Source organism: Chrysemys picta, chromosome 23 (genome assembly GCF_011386835.1).
Source record: "Chrysemys picta bellii isolate R12L10 chromosome 23, ASM1138683v2, whole genome shotgun sequence".
In the NCBI taxonomy this organism is placed as follows: Eukaryota; Metazoa; Chordata; order Testudines; family Emydidae; genus Chrysemys; species Chrysemys picta.
Genome location: NC_088813.1, coordinates 7,960,313 through 7,981,978, shown reverse-complemented (window position 1 = coordinate 7,981,978; position 21,666 = coordinate 7,960,313). Strand labels below are relative to the sequence as shown.

Below are 21,666 nucleotides of genomic sequence, written 5' to 3'. Positions count from 1 at the left end.
GATTTCTAACTGGGAGGGCACAAAGGGGTGCATATTTCTCTTCACATTGAGGAAGAGGGTGAATTGTTACGAGCTTGCGCTGTGCAGATTCTTCTGAACAGCGCAAGACAACATCCCTTTGGGTCTGCACTCCAGGGGAGGTGGGCACCTGAGCGCTGGGGCAAGTCCCGTTAGCTGAGTCTTCCCAGAGCTGATCTCTGGGTCTGTGTCGTTCTGCAGCGGGGTGTGGCCCTGCCTGTGTCTGTGTTGGAGGAGGCTTAATAGCTTGGCTCAGCAAGACAGGTTAAAGGGGGCCCAGGCTGGCAGAACAGGGGGGCTCAGTGGTATCTCAGCCCATCAAGTGGCATCCTGAAGGGGGGCAATCTGTGACAGCGAGCTTTGCAAAGACAGACACCGAAACATCATGCAGGCAAAATGACTGACTCAGCACCTTGGTGGTGGCGAGAGAACATTTAATAACCCTGGTAGCCTTAGTGTGCCATTGGCCAGTGAATTGCTTAGCGGAGTGGGGCAGTGGGGTGCCCCCTCACCCACCCGCTGCCGCAGCCCTTCCAGCTAATGATGAGGAAAGGGGCCCATGTGGCTTAGGAGCAGGGATCCCCACCCCGCCTCCCCTTTTGGGGGTGCTTGTCTAAGCCCAGATTCCCCACGTGGCTCGGGGAGAGGGGGTCGTAAGGCAAGGCCAAACCGCCCACTGAGAAATCGAGCGACACCTCAGCACCAGGTGCCTCTGGGGAGAAGACGACTATGCCTTGAAGAGTCTCCCCTAAGGAGCAGCTGGCCTGTCCTGGGCTCAGTCAGCAGCCCTGACCTCCCCCCATCATTGGGGCATCTGCTTCAAAGAAGAACACACCCAGCAGTCCCTCAGGTGAGGCAATGAAAAGACGGGAGGGCGTCCTGGCCTTGTCACCCATCCCCTGCCAAGTCAGACCCATGAACCCATCTCTGTTCCCACCTCCTGGGTGCTGGTGTTGGGTTCGTCCCTGCCCTGCTGATCTGTCTGCTCCAATAGCCTGTCGGAGGACTCGCCCGTGCTTTCCAGTTTGGCGTAGCCTACCAGGCTGATGTGGTCAAGTCTAGGCCAGCTCCTGTTCTTCCGGTCTTTGATGGGCGCCACCAGCAGCACGCCCGGGCTGCCAAGGTCCAGAGACTTGGAGTGACCCGGATTGTGGAGCTGAACGTCTGAGTTGAAGTCGTTCTCGGTGCCTTCTGGGTCCAGGTACGTCTCGCCAGCGGCGACGGACAGAGGCCTGCTGTCTATGTTAATAATGACATGGCCACCCTGGAGGTCATCTCCTCTGGGGGAGACGCTGCCGACCCTGGGTGGGAGAGTCCAGGAGAGCCGTGATGCCTCATCCAGCGCCCCTGCCAGGCTGATCCCCCCCTCGTCGCCCGCCCCTGGAGATGCAGATGGCTTCTCAATGAGGCAGTTGTTCACCTTGATGACGGGAAGTGACCGGGCGGTGGCAGCCAAGGAAATTACCGACTCGGCCCCGCGGGTGAAGGACAGATTGAGGTTCCCCTCCATGGAGTTGCCAGAGTCTGAGCGGACACTGAGGAGGGACATGGAGGGGGAAACCCCCTTGTGATGGAGCAGCTGGGCTGTCGTCTGGAGCCTGTTGTGCCCGTAGCAGTCGGCCCATTTGTTCCTGGGACTGGAACAGGATTGGAAGCCGCTGGAGGAGAGATCCACCTCGTAACAGCCCTCGACACACTCGGCATTGGCCTTGAGGAGGGGCAAGCTAGTCCTCCTCTGGTAGTACTTGTCCTCCTGGCTGAAGTCCTGGAGGAGGCCCGGGGTCATGGAGTAGAGGCCTTTCTGCATCAACAGGCGGGTCTCCATGTCCCTGTTCTCGTACAGCATGGTGTTGGCGCAGATGACAATGAAGAGGCCGACGCCCATGATGACGGGGCCAATCAGCTTCAGCTTCTCACTGTGAGGGAAGTAGCGGGCCTGAGCAGAGACCTTCACTTCCTTCTTCATGTCCCCCATGCCGCTGGAGTTACCCGGCCTGGCCCCGGGCCCGGCTGCGTGTGGGCCCCGGTGAGGCCAGTAGCCCACAACGGCGATCGTCATGCCGACCAAGACGACGGAGACGCCCACCATCACGAAGGCCCCTGAAGGCGAGCGCATCCGGAGCTGTCCCTTCACGGCCCCCTCGGTCGGCGGCTTGCGCCTCAACTTGCGTCTGTGCCTCCGTGGAGGAGGGGCGGGTCCCAGGGGCTTCTTCTCCAGAGGCTCCTGATTTCTCATGGCTCTGCTGGCTTCGGCGCTGCCAGCCGTCATGGCATCCTCCTTGTCAGGTCTTTCTAGAGAGTGGGGGAGAAAAGAGATGAACAGAAGGCATCACTAGCAGACAGTGGAGAGGAAGGGCTGACAACCGAGGAGCTGGGACATGGTGGCTCATGCAACAGGCCTTCCCCTTCCCTTCTCTGCCTCCTGCCTACGTCCTCCTGGAGGCATTTCTCTACTTTCCACTCAGAAGCTAGACTGGGTGGTGTCTTTCAAACACAAGCGCCTAGCCCATGCCCACCCAAAGCAATGCACATCTGCTTGATGGATTAGTAAGGTTGATTGCATGTATAGCGGAAGAAAACAATGGTCCCCACCCCAAACAGCCCTGCAAATGAAAAGGAGACCGGGAGCATGAATGCCTGTCTGTGCAGGTGAAAATAGCTCCCTGGGCACGTCAAAGCAGCGCGGGCACATGCAAGATTTGTTGGCCCGATTATTGACAGGACAAATAAACAGCCCTTGCTCCGACAACGTTCACCCTGAAGTCATGGTGAGTAAGGACTCAGACTTTCAGCCTGTACTTTCCATTTCTCCGGCACCTTCTACGTAGGGATGTCGAAAGATCTTTCACGTATTAGCTAAGCCTCACAACATCTCTGGGTGGTCGGTCTCGTTATCCCACCCCATTTTGCAGCTGGGGAAACTGAGGCACGGAGCAGGGACGGCAAGTCTGCGTGCAACAAAACCCGGGTCTCCCAACTCCCAGCCCAGAGTCTTAGCAACAGAGCCAGTCTTCAGGCAGCAAGAAAAATATCTCCATTAAAACAAAACAAAGCAGCAGAGGATCTTGGGAGCATCACATTTATTCTCCAATCTGCTCAGTGTCCTACTCAAAACAAGTTGTTTTTTTTAAACGATCAGCGTTATCATTATTATTATTGACTGCCGCTGAGCCGGGGGTCTGATCACCAAGCTGTGAACTTCCATAACTCACGAGCAGCCATCGTTAACGGTAATGACCTTCCCATGCCAGTGATGATGCTGGAAGCTGGGCGGAATCCGGCTCCTTTTCCCCCTGCAGCGTCACAGGGCTGACAGCAAGATCTTTGTCAAACTAAGCTGATGTCTCTTGAAAGAGGCACGGGGAGCAGATCAGTGCAGAGCTAGGAGTCTGGTTTACGGCCACGCTTAAACAACCCTCGCCATTAACGCCATGTGAGGGCTTCACAGACCCCATCAGTGGGTGAGAGAAAAAGCTCTTTTCTTATTACAGGGTCAGTGGCAGGAGAACTGAAATAACGGAAGAGTCTGTCTTACTGACCTTTCTGCCATTTACTTCTTGTTCTTTGCTCAGCTTGGGAAGTTTAGCTAGACTAGCCGGTTTTTGCTTTTTGCTCATAGTCAGTTGCATTTCCTCAGTGGTCCTGCATTAGCTCCCGCTGTTGTGTTTGGGCTGCTAGAACTTCAGGGATTGGTTGATATAAAAAAACCTTGTTTTCAATGAAACGTAAGAGTCATGGACTGTAAGCCCAGGAGGATTATTAGATCATCTAGGTCAGTGGTTCTTAACCTGGGGTGCACGCACCCCCTGGGGGTGTGAGATGCCCTCTCTGGGGGGGGCGAGACATGCCAGATTTTTTAGAAGGTAAATCATCGAAAACACAAATTAAGCACAGGCACGCAAGTACAACTACTTTGTTTCATCAAACCTATGTATTTATTAACATTATACATTTTCTAACGATTACTGTAACATACAAACAAAAAATATTGCTAGGTTTAAAGAACTGACCTACTTCAACGACTTTTGATACGGGGTGCGAGAACCAAAGGGGGGCAGGCTGCCGTAAAGGCTAAGAACCACTGATCTAGTGTGACCTAGGAGAGACTGGTTTCCGAGTGGCGGCCGTGTAAGTCTGCATCCGCAAAAAGAATGAGGAGTCCTTGTGGCACCTTAGAGACTACCACATTTATGCCCAAAGTAATCAATAAATAAATGTGTTAGTCTCTAAGGTGCCACAAGGACTCCTCATTCTTTTTTCTAGGAGAGAATATTCACCTCTTCTGAGGCAGGCAGGATTTGAACCTGGATCACTTGCACGTTAAGCATAGCACTCGCCTGCTAAGCTACTGAGAAAATAAGAAAATAAACGAACATATGGACAGTATATTGGTATATGCAGTAGGGGCCAGGAGAGCAACTGCCAATATACCCCAAAGGTACCACGTGTGCAAGAAAAACACCCTTCTAGGGCAACACCGAGACGTTCCCCTCGGCGTAGAGCAAAGCCATGGGCTGGCTGTACTTGGCACGCAGTTAGCCACGTCTGAGTGGCTTTTCTCCCACGGAGGTACAGCGTGCGCATTACTCAGCAAGTCTTTGTTACATACGCAGGAGCACAGCCTGTTTTCTAGGTCAGTTCTAGAGCTGACTGAACCAGCTGATTACCCCCCCAGGCAGATCCTAACCCCAGCTTGTCGGGACGTCAGGACAGTGGCTGGGAGCAGGCTGCTGGGTTAGCAAACAGGCATTGACTGAGCCACGGATGATCAGATTCTGCAAAAAACAAGGGGTTTCAAATCGAACATGCGGAGAATATTTCTCCCCATGTTGTGGATTGAAACTGGGTTTAAAAATAACCCTGCAGCCACATTCCAGCTTACCAGCTGCCAACATTGGTTGGCACTAAGGAAGTTTGTGTCCACACACCAACTTGGCAGCTAACAGCATCTTGCTCCTGTCAAAGGACTAGGCTGGCACGCGGCTCCTTTCCTGTAACTAGGCTGAAATGTAGTATTTATGTGGCACGGACAGGACCCCCCAACAGTGCCCGTATGACTGACTTGGCCAGCCCTCCTTTCTCCCTCTGTGTGCATGACTTCCGGGCACTCCATCCCCTGCCGAAGCGGGATTGGAGAACTGCCCAGCTTCTCCCACAATGCACCGATACAAGCACGCAGTGTGTAGATGCGGACGTGCCATGGTGCTTAGGCAGCCAAACTACAGCATGGACCCAGTCTGAATTGTGTTCCTCAAAATGGCTTAAAGTGACCATGCCCCTAAATCCCAGCTGTCGACAGAGCGCAGACCAGCTCGCAGCCTTCCCCTGCAGAACTGGGAACCCAGTCACAACAGGACAGGGAGTTGCGCACCACAGCCAGAAAGTCAAATTGATTAGAAACTAAAAACACACACAAGGAAAGGAGGAAGGAAAACGACCTGCCTAATTTCATTGCCTAATTTGAGCGAAGTGCAAAAAGCCAGCAAACAGCATAACCAATGGAAAGCAAATGAGATGCTAAAGTTCTTCCCATTTTAATCATCTTAAGGCATTATTAGTATCAGAGGGAAGGAATTAAATATACAAGCTTCATGATGACAGTGTGTTCCTGGCACAGGGCTGTCAAGCTGTGACAATTTGAATGAGGGAGATTTAAAGGGAAAAAAACCAACAAAACCCACAGCCTACTGATGAGGGAGATTTTAAATCTGCCTTTGAAACATACTGCTAAAGCCTTCATCACATGGGGAAAGGCATTATAAAGCTTGCCTTAACAGTCACCTAAAGTGATGGAGTCAGCCCCAAAATGAGCGAGATTTTCTCCCTTAAAACCATCTGCTGCCAAATGAAGTTACCAGGCATTTTAAATCTTCCCTAATACTTCCTAAGATTACGTTTGCTTCTCCTCAGTGAGCTGTTGTTTAGATTGTGTTGTCTCCAGCCCTCTGTGGAGAGCAACTAACCTCAATTACAATCTTAGATTTGACCTACCTTTAAAAAACTACATTAAAACTTTTAAATGTCCTGCTGACAACTCCAAACGCCGTGGATTGTGCAAAGCCTCTTTGATGCTGCTGCAGACTTTGGCTGTTGTAGGATTGAGTGAAATCCACTCCCGAGAGCGCAGTCCATTGCCTGCAGTTTCAGGGACGAGGATTCTTGTAAATTTCACACATGGTCTTACCATTAAAACACACAATGGGCTGGTCCTATTTTGGGCTGCCAGCCTTGTCAGTGTCTCTTTAAACCTAATTCCCTTCCTATGTCATTTAGCTTCCCCTAAGCTCCGCCTGTTACCCTGCCGAGCGAAGCAGAAATCCAGCTACCTTTCAAGGCAACTGTCTATAATTGCTTGGGGACTAACAAGCGTCACACCCAATTGACCCTCATTCCAAGGGTCATCCGTCAGTCGGACTGAAGTTTACCTGTGTCCCACACAGACCGGCTGTTATTCCCACCCTTCATTACTGGAAATGACCTGTGTCAAAAGTGCCCGCTCACAAAGCCGAAGCTGTTAAAAAGAAAGATGACAATTGGGTAAGACGGCACCATGTGGTTTGATGTGTCCGGCTCTGCTGCTACGCCCTCTACTCCTCTGAGCCACAATCTGCTACTTACCCTCTGCTTTCCTCAAGCAAGACCTGATTCAAAGCCTGCTGAATTCATGGGCTTTCGATCAGGCCCACGGCGTCTCTTGTGCTGCCCACAGAACGGACGGTGCCAGCAGCGAGTTGTGAAAAGGGTAAGTGAGCTAGTGGCCTTCCGCGCGATGAACTGGGGCTCATCTAGTGCTGGCAAGAGACGCCAGCAGGCCTCTGGTCATCTCCAGACTAGGAGTGTCATGTGAGCTTCCTTCCCTGCCCCACAACCGTGCCTCCAATCCGAGTGGGAGGTCTGGTTGTCCAGGCGGACGGGGAGTTGATTCTCCATGATCCACTCAGTCTTTGGCTTCTCCAGAGCCCTCCAATCAGGCAGCCAACCCGGGAGGTGAGTTCTGCAATGGAGTGGTGGGCGAGTGCTGATCAGAAGAGGGTGTGTTGCGTTTAAAGGGGTACTCCAGTTTGGTTGGCCTCCCAGAACGGTCTCCATCATTTTATCCTCCTATCCCCAAAAGGCTGTTTGTCCTGCAAATCATCACTGCACGTGACATTTCAGGACAAGCAAGAAACAACCCACCCTGCCCCAAAATTTCTTCACGTGACATTCTCCCCCCGCCCACAATGCCCTCTCCTGAGCATAGATGGTATCAACACAAAGCGGCGTGTTTTTAAAAGTTGGAGCATTTAATACTCCTCGCTGGAGATGGCTGTTCCCAGAGTTCAGCACCATTATTTTTATTAATAGAATCCCCAAGGGTTACATAAGCTTCTTTTTTTTAAAAAAACCCAGCGTTGCCATCAGATTCTAAAACTCCCAGACACTGTCACTCGAGTTAATTGATTAATTCGCTATTTTAGCAGGAGCACAAAACCTCACTGTGTGTAAAGAGAGACTGAAGCCCTCTCTGTTCTGTGTGGGACCCTACTGCACTCCCTGTAAAAGAGGGGCGTTTGCCCCGGTGTCACTGATGAAAGATGCCCCATCCCTCCTGAAGTGCAGTTTCCTGTGCAGCTTATCGGCTGCTGCCCGCCAACCCCAGAGGTGGCTGCATTTCAGCAGATCTGTATGTCTGCAGTTTGGGACGGGTTTGGGGGGTCCCATGGGATGAAAGATGCTACAGAAATGGCATTAGCACTATAGAGTGAGACAGCACCTCAGCTCCTAGACTGGGCATTCGGAAGTTAAGCTTCCAATCCCTGCAATGAGCCTTTCATTAAAAATCAGAACTATTTCCCTAATCCCCTAGCACATAGACAGGTTGATGGCTCCCCCTCAATCCCTCTCGCCCCTCTCCCCTCCCCACCACCCCCACCCCTACTTGCTTAAAATCTTAAGATAAACCTTGGAGGATTTGGCAAAAGCAAACTTGGCATGAAGCATGTGGGCATTGGGAAAAGTCTCTCTGCAGATCCGCTGCACTATTCTCTTCCCAGCACCCCTTGGCTGTGGGTTGGGGCATTCTACTCATGACAGGCCCAGCACCACAGGCCTGGGTTTGCAAAGCACTACACAACGGCGCGTTAGCTTTGGCAGCAGCCCCCTGGCCTGCTCGGCGGTATAGAATGAGCCCAGCCTGCTGGAAGGAGATGCTGCTCTTCCACACGTCCCTAGCCCCGTCCATCCTGTGAGCCCGAAGCGTCCCACGCGCTCACCTCGCGAGCCAGGACAGTATCTTGAGTTTACAGATGGGGAAACAGACTCGACCCAGGCCTCCCAGTGAGTCATCAGCAGCGTTGGGAAAGGAGCCCAGATCCCCGGAACCCCTCTTTTGTGCGTTACCCACAAGAAGCAGCGACACAAGGAAGGAGACAGTATTGCCTAGTGGCTAGTGCACTGGACCAGGAGTTAGTTGACCTGAGTTCTATTCCTGGCTCTGCCTGCAGGGTGACCTGGGGCAAGTCACTGCCCCCTTCTATGCCTCAGTTTCCCCATCTATAAAATGGGGATAACGATACTGATGACCTTTATAAACGGCTTTGAAATCTACTGATGACAAGAGTTGGGTATTATCATAAGACTTCCCCCCCCACCGCCCTCCAGGAAGAGCCTCAGTCCTGCGGGCAGTATTTAACACAACCCCCTGCTCCAAACACTACACCTGTGGGTGAGCGACCTGGACGAGGACCTGGGGAATCCAATGCCCACTTGCTGGGGAAGGGCAGTTCCGGTTTTCCTTGGCACTTCTGAAGGTGCAGTCAGGTGAGTGGCTATGACAGCTCCTGGACCCAGGCTTGCTGCTGCGTGAGCGGAGACTCTGGGGAACCCCTGGTTAAAGTTCCAGACAGAAGCAAGGCCTGGGGTGAGTCCCTTCCTTTCACTGCAATTCACCCCTGGGTGCTCCCGCCAGGCACGGCTCATCCCTGGGGCTTGTAACACTGCTTCGCAGAAGGGAAGGGTTTTCCTTTGGCCTTTGGAATGAATGAGATTGCCCCAAACAGGCAGGTATGAAGCAAAACTTTCCTTGGGCAAGATACAGTCTCACGGCCTCCTTTCAAAACCTTCTCCCCCATCCAGACCACACAGGCCGAGCGCTGGGCCGTGCCACCCCCACACTGAGCTGGTTCTTCACGAACAGGGTCTGTTACGTTTCCAGCAAAGTGCCGCTCACGTGCAAGCTTGTTTGCTCTGCGCAGCTGTCTCCCTCCTTGGCTGGAGCGCTATAAGAAGCCATTGAAGCAGATTCCCCAGTTTCTCTACTTTGCAGCTCCTGCACCCCCGAAACATTGGAATTGTCACAGGCTCCAGAAGGGAGTTTTCAGAGGAACCCCCTGTTAGAACAGCCCTGGCTAACCTGCAATACTCCGGCATGCAGGCAGCTTTCTCCCGTACCCACGCCCTGGAGCCCAGATGGGATACAGTGCTGCCGTACCAGAGAATCGCTATTCCTGGACCTGTTCATCGCCACCAGCGAGCCTCACGCCTGCCCCCACAGCAAATCCCCTCAGAGTCCCTGTGAGTCGTGCTTTCCAAAGTAGCCTGCTAGAGCCACTCCTTAATGTACTGCAGGCCAACCAGTTGCTCGCTCCTGGACAGCGAGAGATGCCCAAGGAATGTCAGTATCTCCAGAGAATGCTACAGGACAGGAAGCCTGGACCTCTGCCTTCCTTGGGGAGGGGAGAAAGAAATTCCTGGTGCTGATGCCCTATGTTGAACGGACCCGACCTAGGGGCCCTCTGGCGACCACATGCTCACACTCTTTCTGGGGACACAGCCCAATACCACCCTGGGGACCACTTCCTTGCAAGCCAATTGCCACATCCTCCCATATGCCCAGCGTGGCAGTCCCAGGCCCACATGCACCTTGGGTTCTCAGCATTGCCAGCTCTCACCATATCAAATGTTTTGCTTAAAGCCCCAGGCAGCTCCTGGAGAGGACTGATTGCACGAGCAATTGTGATTGTGGAAGAAGTGACCTGAGTGCATCTTAAAGGCTCAAAAAACCACATGGCAAATAAAAAGCCGCCCGCATTTATTATTAGTTTTGAAAATTGCGTGGTTTTTTGCTGGGGGGGGACTCTTGCTTTGTGAACTTTGGGGGTTTACAGTACTGAGGGCACAAACTTGTATGAGCTAAAATTGCTTTGTCAGGCTGGGCGAGCAGGAGAACAAATGGCTAGCGGTCTGGAGGGGAGGGAGCCGAGAAGAGGAGAGGTCTCAGAAGAAAAATACTTCTCATGATCTCTCATGCCGAGTTAGCTGCCCGGCCGAGCCCAAGCACAGCTCAGAGCCTGATCTCTAGAAATGGGTGTCTAAATCTCCCTTTGCTCTCCACCGTGCAATAGCCTGGCCTGGGCAAGGCGAGGAGACAGCGTTCAGCAAAGTGGTTTACCACTATTCTGGTTCCAGTTCCCGTTCAGGCCTCGTTAGCAACGAGCACGCCAGAGTTCAATTCTTGGCTCTGCCATTGTCCTCGTCTGTGGCTTTAGGCCCGTCGCCCACAATCTGCTTTGTGCTCTAGGGGCCAAGCAGGGTAAGGCTGTGCAGTGCGCGGCCGTTGCGGCGTGCGGTGGGAGTGCCGAGCCCTGAGTTAACAAATGCTACAATGATCGTCCCCTTTGACTGGAACGAATCCAACGTCCCTTTTCCGAGGCACGTGACTCAAGAGAACTGGTCTGTTACGGACGGCGCCCTTCCAACCCCATTAGCTGGGCAGGCAGGACAGCTCCAGACTCCAGAGCACAAGTAAACCCTTGTCTTCCCAAGACAAGCAGAGGGAGAAGGTGCCACCGCATTGGGTCTCACCCGGGGCCCGATCCGCGCCCTATCAAAGTCAATGGAGATGGATGGGATCCTTACAGCTCAAGGCTGCATCATGGGAGCAAGAGCTGAGCTCCCCCCCGCCAACACCTCTGGGAGAGGAGCCGGTGACAGTCCCCACCAGCGACGCCAGGCAGCAAAAAACTCCAGCGTTCACCCCGCCCTGGAAGGCCTGCGAGCCCCAGCCCTCACCCAGCCGCAGAGCTCCCTCCACCACTGTGCTGTCACCCACTCATCCCCGGGTGGGCAAGGCATCCAAGACACGACTGCCGGGAGGGGCCAGGCAGCGCTGCTCCTGCTGGAACAATCATCCCCGGAGTCACCTCCCACCACGCAAGGAGAAGGGGAATCATAATTACAGTCTGCGCCAAGATATGATGGTTAAAAATAACTCCCTTTCAGTGTAACCTTCCAGCGCCACCCACGCCCAGGGGGCAAAGAGGAGACGCTCCCGGAGCCCTCTGCCAGGCGCAAGAGCCGCGCTGCCCCCTTCCGCCATCCTTAGTTCTGCTTTGATCCCCTGGTCAGTCTCCCCTTTAATATGGGAATTGTTGGACTCGGAGCCCTGGGAGGTTGGAGGCTGCTCGTTCCTCCCAGGACAAGAACAGCCCAACGTCAAGGGGACCACGTCTGGGAGCGGAGTCCCCCCTCCACGGCCCATTCAGGCCGAGCCTGTGCCAGGGAGTTGGCCAACAGGGGTCGCTTAGTGCTAACTGCGAAGGTGGGTTCTGTGGTGGGATTGGGTCTGGACTGGGCCCGTAACGACCAAGACCAGTTAGCTCCCCCCTGGCTGGGTGGCCGCTGGTGTGAAATGAATCAGAGGGCTCAGGTCAGTGCCCAGGGCACCGGCGTTCACATCACAAGAACCTCAGCGGAGTTGGCAGGAATTAGCCATCTCCGCAGAGAAGCCAAGAGCCCCCCGCTCCCCTGCCGGGTGATCACTTCAGATGGGAACTGAGCACCCAGGGGCAGGGTGCCGGGCGTGAGGAGGCCTCCCCTGGTCTGGGGCTCACTGGAGCATTTCAGCCCCAGGGCTGCCAGCCCATCAACAACAAAGTCATCAAGAACAAGGTGACACACTGAAAGGCTGCCCGGGGAGGGCGTGACCGCCGTTCTGACATGCACCGGGGGGCCCTGCCTAGTTCTGCTTCTGAGGGACCAGAGTCCAGCAAGAAATACCAGTAGCTCTGCCAGAGCATAGACGCAGCCCTGGTGCTGCCACCACCCCCTCTGGGCAGATCCAATCTTGAGGCAGCCGCTGGGCGTCGCCGTTGAAATGCCTTTGTGAACGGGCCAGCCACAGGCTAGCACCCAGAGCCTGCTGCCGGGGCAAGGGCCGGAACAGGCAGGGCTGCTGAGGAAGAGGGCGAAGGGCCCCTCACTGGGCTGCAAATGGACAATCCCCAGCAGCAGTTGGGCAGCAGCAGGTCCCATCTCAGCCTTAAGCAACATTTAGGGACTCTGGGGAGCTAGGCCTGGCTAGGCGCGTCCTGGCAGCAGGGATGGCACTCGAGCTGGAGGAAGGAGTCAGCAGGAAGGGCAGTGGGAGCTGGCAGGGAAGTGGGCTCACGCCCTCCCCCATCTCAGAGACATGTTCGAGTCCCCCAGGTACCCCCCGGTGCGAGACTCAAAGCCAAGGGTGAGCAGCAGAGGCCTCCGTTACACTGCAACGCCCAGGCAGGGAGCGGAGCTGGAAGGCTCAGGGCAACCTCTCCGCTCGGAGGAAGCACCCACAGGCCTGGAGCGGACGGGCGAGCAGGGGCGAAGGCAAGGCGTGAGAGGGGCCGGGAGAGCAGGGAGGTAGTGTGGTGAGCCGCTGAGAGCATGTGGGGGGATCAAGCCCATCCTGGAAGCCGCAGAAGGAAGTGAAGAAAATAGAACCAGGTGAAATCGGACGTGGGCTTCTATTTCTGGGCCCCTACAGCTAGAGAGAAGGAAAGTGACAGGAACGCCAGGCTGCTGAGAGACTCGGGAATCAGCTGAGACATGATTTCAGGCTTGCTCTTTGCTCCCCTGAGTAGCCCCACTCACTGGCTTCAGCAGTGCTGCGCCCGTGAGTAAGGGTGACCAGGCCACAGGAGTTTGTGCTTGTGCTGGTCTTTCCACTCATCTCTTCCGAGTCTTTTAGCTGAGAAGTTAGGAACAGAAGAGACCTCCCAGAACCGGTGCTGGATTTCTCCCTGCGGTCTGTATTTCCCAGAGCTTTGTCTAGTCCAGCTCAAGCAATGGGGCAGAGTTCTGCAGCCTGCTGGAGCTCACTCATCAGACGTTTTGGCTGGTATCCAACCTAGATTTTCCTTTGCTCAATTTCCCCTGCTAATCTTAGCGATGCCTCCTTGCCCTAAATAATGCCTCTGCCCCCTTGGCTTTTGCACCCGTCACAGCTACTGCCCCGCCCCCTTTTCACCATCAGTAGCCCACTTCCGTTTCTTCCCCTGGATAAAAAGTTCAGTTGCCAAGCCCGGAGGGAAATAAATGGGCAAAGCGGGGAATAAGGACGGGGTCTTTATGGGGTTTTCTCCACAGAAACAAAGCCTGTTTAATTGCTCACTGCCCATTATTATCCCTAGGGCTGCTACTTTCTTGGCTTCCTCTCTCGGGATAAAGTCTGTGTGTCATGACAATTGCGATATTTGCAGCTCATGTGCCATCAGCATTACCCCAATGCAGTGTCACCTTGCGATGAAATTCCCATTAGCCTCCAAACTAACGGGGGACTATTCATTAATCACAGTTAAGTAGATTTCCTCCAGCGCCTTTCACACAAGGATCTAACGGGCTTTACAAGTGCAAACGTGAACTCATGAACCGCCAGAGCCTAGGACGTAGAAAAGCGTTATCCCCATTTCACAGACAGGTAAGCTGAGCCACACAGGGTTGGGAATAGGACTCAGGAGTCCCAGTGGCCAGTCCCAGTGGCCTAATCATGGGGCTCTGCCTTCCTCTGGATGTCTGCCATGCTTAAAGCTGGAGAGAGCAGGAGATCTCCTCAAATCTGGCACCATCCGATATCAGTCAGGACTTAAGGCCACTCAACTCCCCACACAGGAGCCAGGAAGAGAATTAGCCAGGGGCAGCTCTATGTATTTTGCCTCCCCAAGCACGGCAGTCAGGCAGCCTTCGGCGGCGCGCCTGCGGGAGGTCCGCTGGTGACGTGGATTCGGCGGCACGCCTGCGGGAGGTCCGCTGGTGATGTGGATTCGGCGGCATGCCTGCGGGAGGTCTGCCGGTCCCGCGCCTTTGGCGTACCCGCTGCTGAATTGCCGCCGAAGCCGCGGGACCTCCAGCAGGCGTGCTGCCGAAAGCCGCCTGACTGCCCCCCTCACGGTGATCGGCAAGCCGCCCCCCGCGGCTTGCCGCCCCAGGCACGTGCTTGGTGCGCTGGTGTCTGGAGCCGCTCCTGGAGTTAGCGCCCACTGCAGACTGGGGAAGCTTCAAGCAACACTGGCTAGCAGCACCGGCTGTCTTCCTTCAGGGCGACGCAGGCAGGAAACAGCTACTCGCACTGGGGGGTTTCAGAATGTATTGGCACAGAGGCACTCAATGCCGAAAGGGCCCATGTGCATCAAACACGCTGCAGGACACTGGCAGCCTGGTGCCAGGTCTGTCCTAAATGGGCGTGTATCTGGGCCTGATCCTGTGTGGTGCGGAGTGCTCCCAACACCGGTGGGAGATGGAGGACCTGATGCCAATCTTTTGAAATAGGGCCCTAAAAATCCACCTACCCCAGCCCCTGCTGGAGAACAACCTTCCGCAAGGGTGCTCCAGCCAGAAAGGGGGTGACACTGGCACAGCGGTCTGCTAGTGTGTCCTGAGCACCCCTATTTTATTCTGCTGCTGGGGCATTTCAGCAGCTGTGACCCCCGTCTGTCCCAGGCAGGAGAGGCCCATGCGTGGGACGTTTTTCACTCCATGCATCCGATGAAGTGGGCTGTAGCCCACAAAAGCTTATGCCCAAATAAATTTGTTAGTCTCTCAGGTGCCACAAGGACTCCTCGTTGTTTGCTAATCCCCCTGCAGGCGATAAGTTCGGAACAGGGCTTGCAGCTCTAAGAATCAGAGCTCGGCATCTAAAATATCACAGTGTTGTTCATGCATCAAAGTGCAGGTCTCCGCGCTGAAGTTGCCCTGGGCTCCCGCACACATCAGCTCCTTCCAACCCTGCAGCCGCTAACCGGTCCCTGAATACGTTGCTGACCCGAGCAGTCACCTGTTCTGCCCAGCTGGTGGGCTGGCAACCGCCCGGGCTATTTGATTTGGCTGTATTTTTAGGTTGAATGACCCAAACCAGAGCCAGCTGCAGGAGCTACCAGGCTCGTCACTGCATTGTAAAAGTCAAGTAAGGGCCAGCTGCCAAAAGGAGTTTGCTTTGGGAGGGAGCATGGTCTGGTGGTGAGAGCAGTGGACAGGGAAATCAGGACTCCTGGGTTCGGTCACCGATTCACTCTAGGATCGTCCGCAAGTCACTCATGGCCTGACTCATCATCAGACTCTCAGCCCAGGATGAAGGGAACAGACAAACTGGAGCAGGCAGGGACTAGTAGGAAAGAACCAAACAGCAGAGCGACCCAGAAAGATCAGAGCTGTGGACAAGGCAGGCAGTGGAGGGGAGCCTGGGTTCTATATAGGGAAAGCTGGACAGCCAGGGAGCACTGCCCTAGCCTTCCTGGATTGCTCCCAGCAGTAAACTCACCCTGGCTTCTTTGGGGGTCTAGTCCTTACTACCCCTAACACAGAGATGTGCAGAAGCATCCAGCTGATTGCTAATTACAAAGCCTGCTTTAGGCAGATTTGTTCTGCTAATTACACTAATCACCATGGCTGGGAATTGAACTACAATCGGTCACAGGCAGGTCAAGCCAGTTAGATGGCCACATAACTCATGACAGGCTTCTTAGAAAGGGTTTCTCATCTAGTTGTCTCTACTCTGGCTCACTGCCCGACATGGGCGAAGGTTGCACTTCTCTGGGCAGATTCGGAAAGGAACCTGCATTGCTCAGCTTTTTAACAAACCCGATGCAAACAGTAAATAAATCCTAACTCAAGAGAACGGTTTTTCACACTGAGTCTAGAATGGGATTTTTTTTTAGCTCCTTCCCCTAACCGAAGGGGACAGAGTGGGCAAATAGCGGCATTTCCTCTACAAATTCCTACACACTGGAAGCGGCACGGAGGTCTCGGAGTTGCAGCGAGAGGGAAATGTACAGACGAACATATTTAGCAAGCGATCCAGCAAAAAGAAGACACATGGGCCGCGATTTTCATGGAGTTGGCTGGGTGCTCAGCTCCCACTGACTTTGGTCCCTTGGGTGCCTTTGAAAATTCCAGCAATAGAGGAGAGGAAGGTAAAAGCTACTCTATGGGGCTAGTAAGTTATTGAATGTTCATAGCCGGGGGAAGAGATACCCCCCTTTGCTCCTTCCCCACCTCTTACCCCAGCTCCCCTGTGACTGTCCATGCAAAGTCCCCGCCATTGGCCGTTCCAGAATATTGTTCCTTGAAACGGCTGCTTTTGGAATATGGGGACAGACCCTTGGCCAAGGGTGCCTCGCCCAGGCACATGCCCATGGCCGAGTTGCAATGAATCGCTACAGGCCTCTGTTGCATTTCCCCCAGCCCTGTCACACCCCTCTTAGCTTCACAGGATGCAGATTTATGAACAGGAGTTTAACCCACCTTTAGGTCAATGCATGAGAGACTGGGATTTTATCCACAGCAGCCGGGTTCCCTCTGTCCCTTCCTGGACCCCTTAACACAAGGGGAAGTTGCATGAAGATCGATCCTGGGATTTCTGTGCAAAGGGCCGGAGGGAGTCTCTTGCTACAGCAGTTCTCGGACGCGAAATCTCCAACAGCCTCTTAGCCATGGACTAGATCATCCTCCCTAGATCCTCTGTCTCTCTTCCAAGCCAAATTCTGCCTCCGGGCTCAATCTGGATTGGCCCCGGTGGAGCCGAGAGAAGCGACTTGCCTTCCCGCTGTAGTTCGCACGTAGTCTATGACAACAACAAGGCTGGGTGGGTGGGTGGCTGTTCCCTCCCCCCAAAAAACACAGTTCTGGGGATTTCCCTGCGGACTCAGTGGAGTTTGTCCGGGAAGTTTCTCCCCCGGGGGGCGAAGGAGGTTTGATTTGAACCAACCCCCCTTCAGACATTGACAAGAAGTGTTGGGTTTTTAAAGGCGCTAGTCACCAGCTGAAGTCAGCCACCTACCAGCTGCGGCGGAGCCACCCGCAGCGCGCCGGGTCTGCGGCTCTCCCGGTGCGAAGCGTTTCCACAGCCGGGCGGCTGGACGGAGAAGGGCGGCGAATCGCTGCTCCGGGGGCCGGCTGAGGGAAACCTAAGGCCGGGGGACGAGCAGGCTGTCACGGGGGCGGCCGGAGAAGTTTCTGCGCTCTCAGGGAGGCCGGACGTTTCCCCGCGGCCCAGGCGCTCCCACCCGCACCCGCCCGGGCCAGCGCGGCCACTTTCGGGGCCGAGTCCTGCCAGCGAAGTGCAGGGCCCCGCCCGGCCGGTGGCACCCGGGGGGGAGCCAGGGACGTTCAGCCCACACGGGGGCGGGAGGGGACGGGTCTTGCAGCCGCCGGGAAGGGGCGGGCAGCGCCCGGCACAGGAGCTGGCCCCGGGTCACTCACTCCACAGCCAGGTGCCCACGGGAGCTGGAGCGCCCCGCGCTGCCCCCCGCCAGGCAGTGACCCGCTGCGGGGGGCGCCCGGGTCCCGTCCCGCCCAGCCTCCGGCTCCCGCTGCTGCTCCAGCCCCCGGGGCCGAGGATCCATGCTGTGCCCCCTAGAGGCGCCTCCGACTGAGGGGCGCAGCGGCTGCGGGGGGCACCAGCCCGGGCGCGCGGTTCCGTCCCCTCCGCCTGCTGCGTGCGTGGGGCGGCTGCTCCCCAGCGAGGGTCTGAGCGGCCCCCACCCTGCCCGGGATCTCCTCCCCTTAATCCTCCGCTGGCCTCCTTTGCAACCCTCCTCCTCTTCCGTGTCTTCTGCCGTTCTCCCCTCGGGCGCAAACATTCCCTCTCCCGCTTCCCCCCTGGCTGGGCTCAGATTTCTCCCCATCCTCCCCGCGCGGATTGGAGATTTCTTCGGGTTTTTTTTTTAAACATCTGCACCATAAAGTGACAGCAATAAAAATGTACAAGCCCTCCCCCAGCTCTCAGTTGCTTTGCAAGATAGTCTCTGATTTCCCCGCAGAGAGTTTTATAAGGGGGGTGGGGGGGAAACGTAGAGAGCCCGTTTTGGATGAAATTCGGTTGTGGACTGGTTCTTAGCACAGGAGTGTGGGGAGGTTAATTAAACATCAGGGTGGGAACAGTTTTAAAAATAGAGGGACAGGCTGAGGACATTCTCCCCTCCGCTGCTAACCAGTTGGAGGTGAATCAAAGGGGGATAAAAGGGAAAAGTGCTTTGAATTCTTGCCAGCTGGAAAGAGGCTGTAATATTTCCTGTCACACTTTTGCCCACTTGGCTACAACCTTCTAGGAGGCGGGAGAGCGAAATCCAGCTGCGAGCAGAGGCTTCCTTAACTTTTTATGGACTTGTGATGACGAGTAATTATGAATTTCAACCCAACGTCTATTCATGGCAAAGTAGCAATTGCTTTACTGTATGTTGATCTGTTTTAATTGCACTGTAGACGTGCACTGCCTTTGACGGGATGATGACCCGTTGTGGCCACTGGGAACTCCGTGAGGGTGGCCGGGGTCAACAGACGAAGGCTGGATGGTCTTGTGGTTAATGCACTGGGCTGGGATTCAGGAGCTGGGACTCCAATTCCCAGCTCTGCTACGGACTTCCTCTCTGCCTGACCTCGGGCACATCACTTAATCTCACCGACTGTAAAATCAGTTATGATTCTTCCACCCAGGGATGGTGTGAGAACAGATCCATAAATATTTGAGCAGACTCGGATACTAAGAGGCCAATAGAGAGAGATCCTGCTGATTTGAAAGCCCACTTTCCTACACAGAAGCTAAGGAAGTCTCCCACAGCTGCCAGCAGTACAGGGCCTGTGACACAGTGTGGAAGAGTTCCGATTTTTTCCCAGAAGAGGGCAGCGGGGCGCAGACAGATTGGTTTTTCATTATAAAAACAAGAAGTCCTTGTGGCACCTTAGAGACTAACATTTATTTGGGCATAAGCTTTCATGGGCTAGAGCCCACTTCTTCGGATGCATGGAGTGAAAAATACAGTAAACAGTATAAATATTACAGCCCATGAAAAGATGGGAGCTGCCTTACCAAGTGGGGGGTCAGTGCTAACGAGGCCAATTCAATTAAGGTGGAAGTGGCCTATTCTCTGATACAGACTAACACGGCTATCACTCTGAAACCTATTTCATTATAGACTCTCTTTACCTTCTGCCTCCCAAATGTACCTCTTCTATGTGAATTTATCATTCACCGTGAAAGCCCGCTGCAATAAATGCATTGTCACTTTTGGGGACTAACATACTTGGACAAGGGCCTGGAGGGGATGTTTAAATTAAGGTCTCAAGGCATGTCCTATGTTGGCTAATGATGAAAAGGAAAGATTTTTTTAAAACAGTTTCAAATATGCTGGTGTGTGTATTTTTTCCTCCATCTTAGATGACCCTCTGGTCCTAAAATCAGTAGCAGGATGTACAGGAAGAGTGGACCTAAAAATAACAAAGGTCTCTCTCTCTCTCTCTCTCTCTCACACACACACACACACATACACACACTCTCTCTCTCTCTCTCTCTCATTGAACAGCATACCTCAGATCCGAATTGCAATTGTGAAGTGCTAATGCGCCAAACAGCATATCACATTCACACCAGCCTGCACCAAGGCAGGAATCAGCCATGTCCATCAGTTTTAAGGAGCCAAATTCCTGTTGACCTGTAGCGAGCAAAAGCCTGTTCCTCAGCCCTTTCATTAAAACACTGCTGGACCTTGGCCTTCCCCCACTCGGTTTAGGGATCAAACCCCACAGTCCATATGCGTAACATCAGTGGCAGGTTTGATGAAGTCAGGGCTGCAGGATTTGGGGCAGGGCAGGTCTGCTTTGGGAGATATAGGGCTCAGTTCACCAGCAACGTACGTTGCATGCCCTCCTGTTATATGCTAGAGGGGGCACCTGCCCATTTGTTTATAGTGGTCCAAGGGGTAGAGCAGGGGTCTAGGAGTCAGGACTCCTGGGTTCTCTTCCCAGCTCTGGGATGGGAGTGAGAGTCAGGACTCCCGGGTTCTCTTCCCAGCTCTGGGATGGGAGTGAGAGTCAGGACTCCCGGGTTCTCTTCCCAGCTCTGGAATGGGAGTGAGAGTCAGGACTCCTGGGTTCTCTTCCCTGCTCTTCCACTGACATGCTGTACAGCCTTGTGCAAACCACTTCGTTTCTCTCACATTACCTCCCTCCTGGGGATGCTGCAAGGCTTAATTCAAGTGGTGTTTGGAAAGCACTTTGGAGGTCCTTGGATGAGAAGCCCAGGGGAAGGGCAAAGGGTTATTATGACACATTTCAAATTGCTAGCTCCACCCCTGAATCAGAAAGCTGCTTGGCTGAGCCCTCTGCAAGGAAAGTTAGCAAAGAAACCCCATGGATTCGTTGTTCCTGACCTTGCTTTTTCTAACACTTAGCACCACATTAAAGCCCCCTGCATGAGTATCTGAGCCTGGCTCCATCTGCCAGGAAAAAAGAATTCTTTAAAGAAAGATATTTGATTTATATTCAGGGTCTACACATGGGCCAGTCCCTCCTTCCCCTATGGCCAGCGCTAGAGCTGAAGCACTATTGTCTGCTCCGGGAGCTGGGTGTCTTCTGGTTTACCTCAGCGTGAGGGAGCAGGCGCCAGCAGTGTGAATGGTTCTGATGCATAACAGCCCAGTCTCCTGAACCAACAGCCGAGGGGAGATTATTTATTAGGTGCACTTTGGATGCTAGAGGACGTTCCCTGCTAGGATGTTATCCCAGGTTCCTCCTGCTTTGCAAATAAACATCACCTTGACATTTGCTCTACAATACATGATACCCAGCATGGTCCAGATGTAAGGGCCGAGGGACAGGCAGATCTTTACTCCAGTTTCAGCTCTGCCCCTGCCTTGCTGTGCGATCTTCTGCAACCTCTGTGCCTCACGTTCCCCAGCCACTGAATAGGTTTTCCTACATCCCGGATGCTAAGGGAGGGCCAAGTATGATACTCCCTGCTCCTTGGCACCTTGTTCTGGGCCTGAGGCATCCAGACTGGCTACAGGGAGGTGCGTGGGGGGAGTAGAACTGCATGGTGATTTAACACAGCCAGGACCTTATTTCACAGCGAAGGAATGTTGTTATGGGGAGGTGGGGATGACTCACGCTGGAGAATACACAGCTGTTAGAGCCGGCTTTTGCGCAGGCTTTCAGAGGCAGCAGAACCTTCCTCCTTAGCAGGAGTTGGGAGCGAAGCCTCTGGAAATCAGCCTGGCTTGGGTGCCGGTTTCAGGCCAGGCCAGGCCGCACTGGACAGCAGTGGCATATGCTGTTCCCTCGTGCTGGAGCGCTGCACAGGGGTGGTGTCCCCGCAGCGGGGCCCCGGCCCAAGCAGCAGCAAAAAGCTGCGCCCAATGCACATCTCAAGAGGAGATGGGGCGGCTAGGCGGTTAGAGATGCCCCAGTGGGAGGCAGGTACGGGGAGAGGGCTGGTCAGAAGGGGTGAGAAAGGTTTTGGATGCAAGGGGTGGGGTTGGTCCATCGCCATTCAGTTGGGGAGGGGGGGCAGCTGCCCATGGGAGGAAGGGGAAGGTGAGAGGTAGTGACAAGCACATGCAACCTGACCGGGGCCTGTGCTGACGC

The 21,666-nt window shown here is 54.4% G+C and overlaps 1 protein-coding gene and 1 long non-coding RNA gene across 5 annotated transcripts; one reads left to right on the top strand and one right to left on the bottom strand.

Moving 5' to 3' along the window:
- Window positions 1-435: 435 nt before the first annotated feature.
- Window positions 436-17,901, bottom strand: TMEM200B (transmembrane protein 200B). 4 transcript variants are annotated; one of them, XM_065576720.1, is made up of 2 exons: window positions 16,552-17,901; window positions 436-2,306 (listed from the first exon to the last, which is right to left on the bottom strand). In XM_065576720.1, the coding sequence occupies exon 2, from the start codon at window positions 2,285-2,287 to the stop codon at window positions 926-928; it is 1,362 nt and encodes a 453-aa protein (XP_065432792.1). In that variant the 5' UTR covers window positions 2,288-2,306; window positions 16,552-17,901; the 3' UTR covers window positions 436-925. The 4 variants fall into 4 exon arrangements, with proteins under 4 accessions (XP_065432792.1, XP_065432791.1, XP_065432793.1 ...); XM_065576719.1 differs by having other exon boundaries at window positions 436-2,310; window positions 16,552-17,900; XM_065576721.1 differs by lacking the exon at window positions 16,552-17,901 and adding an exon at window positions 6,637-6,777 and having other exon boundaries at window positions 436-2,310.
- LOC135977217 (uncharacterized) lies at window positions 6,624-10,093 on the top strand. Its single transcript, XR_010594545.1, has 2 exons — window positions 6,624-6,760; window positions 8,659-10,093. It is a non-coding gene; the product is annotated as an uncharacterized LOC135977217 (long non-coding RNA).
- Window positions 17,902-21,666: the final 3,765 nt, after the last annotated feature.